This window comes from Euleptes europaea, chromosome 20, assembly GCF_029931775.1.
Source record: "Euleptes europaea isolate rEulEur1 chromosome 20, rEulEur1.hap1, whole genome shotgun sequence".
Classification (NCBI taxonomy): Eukaryota; Metazoa; Chordata; class Lepidosauria; order Squamata; family Sphaerodactylidae; genus Euleptes; species Euleptes europaea.
The window spans coordinates 4,687,036-4,699,841 of record NC_079331.1 but is presented as its reverse complement, the minus strand read 5'-3'; the positions used below and the strand labels follow the sequence as shown (position 1 = coordinate 4,699,841).

Sequence of the window (12,806 nt, the reverse complement as noted above, 5' to 3'; positions counted from 1 at the left end):
CACATACAATTCATCTACAAGTCAATTTGTTGCCCCCCTTCCAGTGGCACAAAGTGGTAAGCTGCAGTACTGCAGTCCAAGCTCTGCTCACGACCTGAGTTCGATCCCGACGGAAGTCAGTTCCAGGTAGCCGGCTCAAGGTTGACTCAGCCTTCCATCCTTCCGAGGTCGGTCAAATGAGGACCCAGCTTGCTGGGAGTAAAGGGAAGATGACTGGGGAAGGCACTGGCAAACCACCCCGTAAACAAAGTCTGCCTAGGAAACGTTGGGATGTGACGTCACCCCATGGGTGAGGAATGACCTGGTGCTTGCACAGGGGACCTTTACCTTGACCTTTTACACACACACACACACACACCCAATACTTGGTCCTAATTCCACTAACCTTGAAAGTTCCTTCTCTCGCCACTTAGAAGGTATAAATTTGTATCATCCGGCGATGCGCAATTAACTGTTTATAATAGACACCTTAAGGATAAAAACGCACAAATTTTGACCCTAATGTGTCGCTGTTTTTTGTTGGCTCAGCCCTTGAGAACACAGACACACCACCAGCTCCGCTCGCGCTGTGCAGCCAACAAAGTAGGCTTTTGCCGAGAGAAGCACATGCCACAGAGCAGGCCAGGCCACGAGGCAGACGAAGCCCATGAGGGGAGGGGGCAGCAGAGGGAACGGGGTGTGTGAGCAGAATTCACCACACGCACAAACATACACACGGAGTGCGCCCGACACAACCTTCGCCTCACAATCACTCCTCCTTTGACAGCCAGGGGCCCTACAGAATCATCTGGACCCAGGACGCCGGTGCTTTCTGGCAAGCTCTTCCCCAGCCTCCAAGATGGTACCAGCTTCCCGGAGCAACCAATGTTTTGAAGGGGACGTCGCTGGCCCCCCATGGAAGCTTTACCAGCTCCTTCGAGAGCGATCCTCCCAACTACTAAAGGAGGAAGAGCGAGGAGACTGCCGTACGGGCGCATCATGCGAGGGGCTGCAGAAAACGACCAGGTACGGGAGAGAGGACACAGGGCCTGCGGCCGCTGCCGAAAACATGCAAGAAGCAAAGGCGGGGACTGACCAGAGGGGCGGAAGAGGCCAACCAGGGGGAGGGAACGGTGTCGTGCAGAGGGGCCTTTACCTCAGGCGGCAAAAGGGCTAAGTCCGCCCCCTGGCATGCCACAACAAACTAGACAGACTCGGAGGTGCCGAAGGACTCTGTCCCGAAGAGGAAGAGGGGGGGGGGGAACAGTACCGTTCAGACCACAAAAAGGTAACGCTTTTGTCCGTTAGAGCAGTAAACCTTAGTCCTGATAAAACGCGCAGCCACTTTTTGGGGAAAAAGAAAGAAAAAACAGTTACAGAACCGAAAAACATTGCGCACACTCTTCTGGAGGGTCTCGTCGAGGAAGCTAAAAATCGGCAAAGGAAGAACTCGCAAATGACACTCGAGGAAAGGAATGAGTATATTTCTCGATAAGCAAGGGCTGTGCAGAAGGGAAGCCCAAATTAAGCAGTCGTCCAGGCATGCACAGACCGCCCCCCCTTCCCACACCTCTGCCATTCCACAAACTATGTAAAACAACATTCTTCAGGCAGGCATGTTTATAAAGGTAATAGGGTTGTATCTTAACAGAATGATTTTGGAAGGCGCTCTTATAAAGTGCATCGTATGTATTCTCCGTCTGCTGCATTGTCCAGCTTTCTAGTTATGTAATGCCTTTTTTATTTGTTGTTTAACGTTCCACGTCTAACACTTTATGCTTTGCTTCATATCCCTATAATCCGAGTGTTTATCACATTGCTTATTGGATGTTTCTTCCTGTGCCTCAGTGAGAAAGGTAAACTATAAAGCAGTGGTTCCCAAAGTGGGCAGTACCACCCACTGGGGGTCAGTGGGCTTACCTAGGGGGGGCACTAAGAGGCAAGAGGGCAGCAGGGGGGTGCTAGAGGTGGGCCCCTTCAACTGTGTTGTTCACTAATTTACAGTAGATCAAGCTATGGCACCATGCTGGGAAATTTGGTGGAAACGATCAGAACTCCGCCCCCCCCTCCTTTAGTAGTTGGGAGTTGAAGAGCTGATACACCTGGATCAAGTTCATCAGTTCTGTTGAATAAATTTCAACTCAAAAGTTTTGATTTGATTTTGAACAGATGCGCAATTAATGGTTGCTGTTTTGAAATGTGATTGTTCTTATCTTCTTTAGTGCGTCATGCAAACCCCTATTTTGAATCATGCTTTTTATAGGATAGGGCAGGGGGAGCTGGGGTTGAGTTTGTGGACCCAAGGGGGCGGTGGCCCAAAAAGTTTGGGAACCACTACTATAAAGTAACAGTAACAGTAATAATGTACCCCAGTTGCCCGCGTTTTAATCAACAGGAGGGAGAAAAAACACAACCACAGGCAAAACCCAGACTAGCGCTGGACAGCGCCTTCCCAAACTCGTCAGTTGCAATAAGTCAGTTTCACAAAGGGTGGAATGGGGCATGAAATTACTGCCTCGCGGATGCCCACGGGCCCTGAAAAGGAGGATGAACCGGGCAAGGGAGATCAGATCTAGAACCAGCGATACGTTCATCCCGCTCTCTTGGATAATTTATGCATGGATTTGCTGCTCTCTAGACGCACATTTCCCCCATCCGAATTCTCAAAACTCTGCATGGGGGCTTATCGTTGAGTTTAAAAGATTCAGATGGGGAAAATGCGCATCTAGAGAGCGGCAAATCCAAGGCAAAAAACCTCCCAGGCATAAATGGCCTTGGCTTTCTGTAAACGATGCAAAACCGAATTGTTCGGGGGGGGGGCTTTTCTGCAAAAAGGCGATAGGGTGGCACTGGGCAAAATGGTCCAGGGAGGCACCTGGATAAATTATTAGGGGCTGTGGTCTACACCGCTGCGCAGGGCGTGCTGAAATTGGGATCCTGCTATGGGGTGTCCCTGCATCTTTTAAGATGTCATGTTATGCTTTGCTTCGGCTGTGGTCTACACCGCTGTGCAGGGCATGCAGAAATTGGGATCCTGCTATGGGGGGGTCCCTGCATCTTTTATTGTGTCATGTTATGCTTTGCTTTAGCTGTGGTCTACACCGCTGCGCAGGGCGTGCAGAAATTGGGATCCTGCTACTGGGGGGGTCCCCTGCATCTTTTAATATGTCACGTTATGCTTTGCTTCGGTTCTGTTTTTAGGCTTAGAGCTGGTTCTGCAATCCCAATTTCTATTGGGGGGGGGGAACGATTTACAACACCCTGGCCATTTATGCATGGTGTTTTTTTTTGCCTTGGATTTGCCCCTCTCTAGATGCCCATTTTCCCCATCCAGTTTCTCAAAACTCTGCATGGGGGCTTATTTTTGGTCATTTATGCATGGGGGTGTTCTTTGCCTTAGATTTTCCTCATCTGAATTCTGCATGGGGGCTTATTTTTGGTCATTTATGCATGGGGGGGGGGGTCTTTGCCTTGGATTTTCCCCATCTGAATTCTGCATGGGGGGGGGGGGTTTGCCTTGGATTTTCCCCATCTGAATTCTGCATGGGGGCTTATCTGTGGTCATTTATGCATGGGGGGGTTCTTTGCCTTGGATTTTCCCCATCTGGATTCTGCATGGGGGCTTATTTTTGGTCATTTAGGCATGGGGGGGGGGGTTTCTTTGCCTTGGATTTCCCCATCTGAATTCTGCATGGGGGCTTATTTTTGGTCATTTATGCATGGGGGGGGGGTCTTTGCCTTGGATTTTCCCCATCTGAATTCTGCATGGGGGCTTATTTTTGGTCATTTATGCAGGGGGGGGGGTCTTTGCCTTGGATTTTCCCCATCTGAATTCTCAAAGCTCTGCCTGGGGGGGGGGTATTTTTGGTCATTTATGCAAGGGGTTTTTTTTGCCTTGGATTTCCCCCATCTGAATTCTCAAAGCTCTGCCTGGGGGGGGGTATTTTTGGTCATTTATGCAAGGGGTTTTTTTTGCCTTGGATTTCCCCCATCTGAATTCTTAAAAGTCTTCATGGGGGGGGGGTTATTGTCGAGTTTTGGGAATGCAGATGGGGGGAAATGCGCATCTGGAGAGGGGCAAACCCAAAGCAAACCCCCCCCCCCATGCATAAATGAGGTCCCTGGACGGGTAAGGCCGAGGGGAGCGTCTTGCACGCCCTCTCGCGGCCTGGGGCCGGCGCGGGGAAGGCCCTGCCCGGAGTTGCCCTGGAGAGGTGGGGGGGGGAAGGCAGCCCCGGAAGGAGCCGGCCGGTTGCAGCCGCCCCGCCGCCATCTTGCCCCCCCCGTTCCCCCTTCCTTTCCCGCGCGGCTCTCACCCTCGCCTCCGCGCCGCGCCGCTCCGCCTGCGTGCGTCCCGCCGCTGTGACGTCATCTCGCCCCGCCGGTGGCCGGTGCGGCGGCCGCGCTCGCGCTCGGGAGCCGCTCGCCGCCGCCCCCACCGCCGCCGGGCGCGACGGAGCATGCGCCATTCGCCCCCGCGCACGCGCGGTGGCAGCGAGCGAGGCCGCGCGCTGCCCTCACTTCCGAAGCGCCGGGTCCTGGCGTGGAGCGTGCGCGAGGCACCTGTGAGCGTGCGCAGTGGCGCCGAACGAAGCCGCCCCCGCCTTTTTTTTTTGCCCTTCTCTTTGGAAAAAGGGTCGCTTCGATTGTATGGGGGATGACTGCGAAAGTTATACCCTTTTTGTTCCACGGGGCTTGGGTCCCAGGTTATTATTATTATTATCATCATCATTATTATTTTATTTTAGTCCCAGGGGGCTGATTGCAAAGTTATACCCTTTTTGTTCCACGGGGCTTGGTCCCAAGTTTTATTATTATTATTATTATTATTATTATTATTATTATCATCATCATCATTATCATCATTATCATCATTATCATTTTATTTTATTTTAGTCCCAGGGGGCTGATTGCAAAGTTATACCCTTTTTGTTCCACGGGGCTTGGTCCCAGGTTTTATTATTATTATTATTATCATTATCATTATCATCATTATCATTTTATTTTATTTTAGTCCCAGGGGGCTGATTGCAAAGTTATACCCTTTTTGTTCCACAGGGCTTGGTCCCAGGTTTTATTATTATTATTATTATTATTATTATTATTATTATTATTATTATTATCATCATCATCATCATTATCATCATTATCATTTTATTTTATTTTAGTCCCAGGGGGCTGATTGCAAAGTTATACCCTTTTTGTTCCACGGGGCTTGGTCCCAGGTTTTTTATTATCATTATCATTATCATTATCATTTTATTTTATTTTAGTCCCAGGGGGCTGATTGCAAAGTTATAGCCTTTTTGTTCCACGGGGCTTGGTTCCAGGTTTATTATTATTATTATTATTTTATTTATTATTATCTCATTTTAGTCCCAAGGGACTGACTGCGAAAGTTAAACCCTTTTTGTTCCACTTGGCTTGGTCCCAGGTTTTTTTTAATTTTTATTATTATTATCATCATCATTATTGTTTTTATTTTATTTTAGTCCCAGGGGGCTTATTGCAAAGTTATAGCCTTTTTGTTCCACGGGGCTTGGTCCCAGGTTTATTTTATCATCATCATTATTATTATTATTTTATTTTAGTCCCAGGGGGCTGACTGCAAAATTATAGACTTTTTGTTCCACGGGGCTTGGTCCCAGTTATTATTAGTATTAGTATTGTTATTATTATTATTGATGATGATGATGATATTGTTATTGTTATTTTAGTCCCAGGTTGGTCTCTAAGGTGCTGCTGAACTCAGGTCTAGCTGCTCTACGGCAGGCCAACGTTGCTCAAACTTGACTTTCCAAAGTACACAAACAGGGAAGATGCCCATGAATACATGGAGCTGCCTGATACCGAATCAGACCCTGGGTCCATCGACGTACTCCAGGGTCTCAGGCAGGGGTCTTTCACATCACTTACCTGCCTAGCCCCTTTCAACTGGAGATGCCGGGGATTGAACCTCGGACCTTCTGCCTGCCAAGTAGATGCTCTTCCACTGAGCCACAGCCTCTCCCCAATAGCTGAACACATGAAGCTGACTTCTACTGAATCAGACCTTTGGTCCATCAAAGTCAGTATTGTCTACTCAGACCGGCAGCTGCTCTCCAGGGTTTCAGGCAGGGGTCTTTCGCATCACCTGCTTGCCTGGTCCCTTTAACTGGAGATGCCGGGGATTGAACCTGGGACGTTCTGCATGTCAAGCAGAGGCTCTACCACTCAGCCACGGCCCCTCTCCATGAATCTCCAGGGTCTCAGGCGGAGGTCTTTCCCATCACCTACTTGCCTGATCCTTTTAACTGGAGATGCCGGGAACTGAACCTGGGACCTTCTGCATGCCAAGCAGATGTTCTACCACTGAGCCACAGCTTTTCCCCAACCTTTCAAATTTTCTCGCTATTGACATCGCCCACTGGCCAATAAATCTTTGCATTCTCATCTAACAGGTTTCTCCCTCGACCTTCCTATTTTTGTGGACCGCTCCTCTCTTTAAACCACAGACAGACAGAACCGGGGGGGGGGGGGGAAACATAAGCTTTGGGAAACTACCGAAAAGCAACATCAAGCAAATGGGCAACAACCTTCCCCTCTAAGATCCCGGTCCCGATTCATGGGAACACATCCACACGTTACAAAACAGATGCCGCCCCGTACCTGCTGCGAACGGCCGCGAAGAGCAGAGTTAGTTTTGTTGTTAAGGAAGTGTTGTTGAGCTCTGAGTAAACAGAGACAGCTTGGGAAGGTACTCCCTTGATACTCCTTGGGGTGAAAACCCCGGCAGCTTGCACATTTTGGCTCATCAAAACCACTTTGGTGGTTTTTTTACAATCCCTCCTGTACCCATGAATGGAGTAAAGACCCTTCACACATACAAATTAGATCTGCGTGCTCAAGATTGCCCTGGTCTTTTGTATTTCCCACCCCCCAGTTCTGTAACTAAAGTAAATAAAGGTTATTTGACATAACTTTGTTTCATTCACAAAGTTCTTTAATAAGTAAATCCAGCAAATATATAAAACCACCCCACTCCCCAGAAAGTATCCCCCCACTGCAATTGTTTTATTTGTCTGCCTTGGACGGAAACTCTGTTCTGAGACCGAGGCCTTCCCCTGATGTTGCCTCCTGGCACTGGAGCCAAGAGGTTGACTGCCTCTGGATATGGAGGCTCCCTTCGGTTACCATGGCTGAGGCCTTCCCCTGATGTTGCCTCCTGGCAAGGGGATTCAGAGGTTGACTGCCTCTGGATATGGAGGCTCCCTTTGGTTATCATGGCCAGTAGCCACTGCTGGGCCTTTCCTCCGTGTGAAATCTGTCTAACCCCCTGGTAAGGCCAGCAATGCTAGTATTGGGGATGTTTATGTGTCGGTATAATAGTATGTGAGTAAGGTTTTTAAATTCCCCTGGGGGAAAAAAATAAGATGGCAATAATTATAAATGGATTTTTTTTGGGGGGGGGGAGACATGAGATTAAACCAAAGTATATATATATATATAACAATTGTAAGGTTATTATAATAAGGCTGTTAATAATAAATAGTACAGTATATTTTATATGTTAGATGAATTCATAATGAAATTAAATGCGCACCCTGGCAAAGTATGTATTGGTACACTACAGTGTATGGTACGTTGTGTGATATTGCATGTATTGCAGTTTTAAGCTTGTAATGTTTGGTGTGAGATTTTTTTTTTTTAAGTGGTCGAGCCCCCAAATTGCAATAAACTGCTATAGCAGGTTGTTTCCCACGATTGCATTTTGGAGGTTGGATGGCTTCGGGTCATCCGACCTCCAAAATGCAATGGGGTGGAAGCAGAACCTGCCGTAGCAGTTATTGCCCTTTGGGTGCGCAGCCATTTATTATTATTATTATTATTATTATTATTATTATTATTATTATTTTCCCACACCAAAATGCAATGGGGTGGAAGCAGAACCTGCCGTAGCAGTTATTGCCATTTGGGTGCATGGCCATTTATTATTATTATTATTATTATTTCACACCAAAATGCAATGGGTGGAAGCAGAACCTGCTGTAACAGTTATTGCAATTTGGGTGCGCGGCCATTTATTATTATTATTATATTATTATTTCACACCAAAATGCAATGGGTGGAAGCAGAACCTGCTGTAGCAGTTATTGCAATTTGGGTGCACGGCCATTTATTATTATTATATTATTATTATTTCACACCAAAATGCAATGGGGTGGAAGCAGAACCTGCCGTAGCAGTTATTGCCATTTGGGTGCACGGCCATTTATTATGATTATGATTATGATTATTATTTCACACCAAAATGCAATGGGTGGAAGCAGAACCTGCTGTAGCAGTTATTGCAATTTGGGTGCACGGCCATTTATTATGATTATATTATTATTACTTCACACCAAAATGCAATGGGTGGAAGCAGAACCTGCCGTAGCAGTTATTGCCATTTGCGTGCACGGCCATTTATTATGATTAAGATTATGATTTCACACCAAAATGCAAAGGGTGGAAGCAGAACCTGCTGTAGCAGTTATTGCCATTTGGGTGCACAGCCATTTATTATTATTATTATTATTATTATTATTATTATTATTATTATTTCACACCAAAGTGGAATGGGGTGGCAGCAGAAACCTGCCGTGGCAGTGATTGCCATTTGGGTGCGCGGCCGCTTATGATCCTCCTCCTCCTCCTCCTCCTCCTCCATCACACCAAACGCGGCAGGCTTCCGCCACAACGCGCGCTCTCCCAGCGCCTCGCCTGGCGTCCGGGGGGGGCGGGGCGAGGGGGGCGGGGGGCGGCGCCTGCAGCCCGGCAGGGCCACGCCCCCCTGCTGGTGCTCCGCCTGCTGCTCCTGCTGCTCCGCCTGCTGCTCCCGCTGCTGCCGCTGCGGAGCGGGGCCGAGCGATGCGGGCGCTGCTGCTGCTGGCGCCGCGGCCGTGCGGGCTGCTGGGCCCGGGCCCGGGCCTCCGCCTCCTCCTCCTCCTCCTCCTCCTCCGCGGCCTCGGCGGCCAGCAGCAGCCGCACTACGGCGGCGAGGGCGAGCACCGGCCCGCCTTCGACCGCGAGGCGCTGCTGGGGGGACAGGTGGGCAGCCGGGCTGGGAGGGTGGGCGGGTGTGCGCGCGCGCGGAGGCCCCCGATCCTGGACGCCCGTGTGCGAAGTGTATTTATTGACGGTGCGAAGCATCAGTGCGGTGCATGCGCGGGCACAGCGCGTTAGAGATGTATGCGCGTAGTATGTCTGTACAGTACAGCGTATGTGTGCATGTATGTACCTTACAGTGTGTGTGCATAGTGTACGATAAGCATGTGTGCATGTATGTACAGCAAGTATCTGTGTGCAAATATGTACAGTACAGTGTGTGTGTGCATTGTGTACAGTAAGTATATGTGTGCATGTATGTACAGCAAGTATCGGTGTGCAAATATGTACAGTACAGTGTGTGTGCATTGTGTACAGTAAGTATATGTGTGCATGTATGTACAGCAAGTATCGGTGTGCAAATATGTACAGTACAGTGTGTGTGCATTGTGTACAGTAAGTATATGTGTGCATGTATGTACAGCAAGTATCGGTGTGCAAATATGTACAGTACAGTGTGTGTGCATTGTGTACAGTAAGTATATGTGTGCATGTATGTACAGCAAGTATCGGTGTGCAAATATGTACAGTACAGTGTGTGTGCATTGTGTACAGTAAGTATATGTGTGCATGTATGTACAGCAAGTATCGGTGTGCAAATATGTACAGTACAGTGTATGTGTGCATAGTGTACAGTAAGTATATGTGTGCATGTATGTACAGCAAGTATCGGTGTGCAAATATGTACAGTACAGTGTGTGTGCATGTATGTACAGTATGTGTGCATATATGTACAGTACAGTGTATGTGTGCATAGTGTACAATAAGTATATGTGTGCATATATGTAAAGCAAGTATCTGTGTGCACATATGTACAGTACAGTGTATGTGTGCATGTATGTACAGTATGTGTGCATATATGTACAGTACAGTGTATGTGTGCATGGTGTACAATAGGTATATGTGTGCTTATTGTAAGTATCTGTGTGCATATATGTAAATATCTGTGCATATATGTACAGTACAGTGTGTGTGCATATATGTATATGTACATGTGTACATACGTGTGCATAAATATACATGCATATGTACATGTGCATATGAATAAGCACAATACACACATATTAATATGTTATTAGTATGTGTATGTATGCATTGGGCTTATACGTAAGCACGTGTAAAGGTGCATACTATACATGTGTACCCACATTGATGTATGCATGTATAAATATACCTTAACACATGTATAAGCACCATACATACGTACATACACATACATATATACACATATATATTAATAACATATTAATATATGTGTGTATGGTGCTTATGCATGTGGAAGGGCCCCCCCCCCCGGGGAGCAAGGGGGAGGGAGCCGGCCTCCCAGGGCTGCCCCAGGAGGAAGCCAGAGGAGAAGTCCGGCTGGGACTGTGTGGATGTCTCAGATCATTTGCCTGTATACTAACAGTGCGTTCCTAAGAGTTACTCCAGCCTAAGCCCATTCATTTCAATGGGCTTAGACTGGAGTAATTCTCCTTAGGAATGTACTGGTATGTGTATTACCATATTAGCATCAGTGCGGTGCATATACATGTACCTTTGCACGTGCATATATATAAGCTCAATGCTTACATATGTATTAATATATTAATATGTGTGTCTTTACTTTCCGTAGATTTAACAGCCATTGGCCATTTCACTCTTTGAAAAAGGGGAAATGATATGTGTGCATTGTGCTTATACACGTGCACTTGTAGATAGATATATGTATATATACATGTACTGTGCATGTGTATGCACCGAACAAGGGTCATTTTATATAATTTGTGTATATTGGCATTTTATGTATCTATACGTACAGCAAATGTTGGGATAGTATTGTGGGTTATAGGTTCAGTGCGCTGTACATTCACTCGTAGATATACACACAACATTAGAATATGTACATGATATTGTATAGATGGGAGGGTGGGTGTAAATATGGAATAATGCTGTGGGGGGAGATAGAATTAGCATGTATAATATATGGTTGTATAGTATTTGTGTATATTATATTAATATATAAATAATAAATAGATATACGCACAGCATTAGAATATTTATTGGGTGGGTGTATAGATGGAATCTTTATTTCTTTATTTATTATTTTACTTTTCTATCTCGCCCTCCCCAGCTGAAGCCAGGCTCAGGGCGGGTAACAACATTAAAACCATTTTACAAAAAAATATAATACATATACATTAAAATCAATAAATAATGCTGTGGAGGTAGACAGAATTAGCTTGTGTAATATATGGTTGTGTAGTATTTGAGTATATGTGTGTGTGTATATAATGCATGCTATACGCATAAAATGCATACTTTATCACGTGTGTGTGAGAGCATACGCAGCATTTTTTGGGGTGTGTATGTATTTATGTATACACATGCATATCTATATATTTATTTAGTATATTTTTTCATCCTGCTTTTCCCCCTAATGAAGACCCAAAGCGGATTGTCAAAGAAATCTCTCTGTATATACACATATCCATGTATTAATACCTATCTATTTATATACACACACCGAGTTTATGTATTGATTGATTTAAAAAGTAAAGATCCCCTATACAAGCACCGGGTCATTCCTGACCCATGGGGTGACGTCACATCCCGACGTTTACTAGGCAGACTTTGTTTTACGGGGTGGTTTGCCAGTGCCTTCCCCAGTCATCTTCCCTTGACCCCCAGCAAGCTGGGGACTCATTTTACCAACCTCGGAAGGATGGAAGGCTGAGTCAGCCTTGAGCCAACTACCTGAAACCGACTTCCGTTGGGATCGAACTCAGGTCATGAGCAGAGCTTGGACTGCAGTACTGCAGCTTACCACTCTGCGCCACGGGGCTCTTTTCAGTGATTTAGAAGGACATAAATCTATTTAGAACTGTACAGCCAGAATGCATCGTTTCCCCCTTTCCCAATATACCTTCATTTTATCCTTTCAAGAGGCCTGTTAGGTTAGGTTGACAGATGTTGAACGGCTCGTCGTTTTATGGAGATAGGGGTGTAGCACTAGAAGCGAGCGGAGAAAAACCCATCTACAGTTCTCATTTTTCACACTTTCCATTTCCCTCCAAAGGAAGAAGCGGACGAGTTTGCCAAGCTGAGTCCAGATGAACAACAGAGAAGATTGAAAGCTATTGTAAAGAAAATCGACTTAGATGCGGATGGCTTTCTCACAGAGGGTATGGAGGATGTGTGGACTTTAACAATGATTTGGTTTTTTAAAAAAAAATACAGGTTATGAAAAGCAAACTCAACAGCCAGACACGAGGAAGTACATGTAATGGCTTCTGTTTAGCATATAAGCCTACTTGTTATGGAGCAGTAAAATAATGACAGAAAATTCTTAAATGGGAAGAAGAGTTGGTTTTTATACGCCGACTTTCTTTCCCACTTAAGGGAGAATTAAACCGGCTTACAATCACCTTTCCCTTCCCCTCCCCACAACAGACACCCTGTGAGATAGGTGGGGCTGAGAGAGCTCTAAGAGAGCTGTGGCTAGCCCAAGGTCTCCCAGCTGGCTTTGTGTGTAGGAGCAGGGAAACAAATCCAGTTCACCAGCTTAGCCTCCACCGCTCATGTGGAGGAGTGGGGAATCAAACCCGGTTTGAAAGGCAGTAAAACCTGCTCTGCCTGTATGTATTCTGGGATAAATTCAGTGCATATATGACCATCATGTGCCCTAAATCATCAGGAAGGAATAGCAGGAAGGAAATATA

At 46.4% G+C, this 12,806-nt stretch overlaps 1 protein-coding gene across 1 annotated transcript in view; it reads right to left on the bottom strand.

Annotated features, from left to right (window-relative positions):
• The window catches only part of SCAPER (S-phase cyclin A associated protein in the ER), a 125,326-nt gene extending 120,929 nt beyond the window's left edge, over positions 1-4,397 (bottom strand). Inside the window, exon 1 of the mRNA XM_056865979.1 lies at positions 4,296-4,397. Coding sequence (XP_056721957.1) covers positions 4,296-4,351 — 56 coding nt within the window. The 5' untranslated portion in view covers positions 4,352-4,397. The remainder of the gene's footprint in view (positions 1-4,295) is intronic.
• Between the last annotated feature and the right edge of the window lie 8,409 nt (positions 4,398-12,806).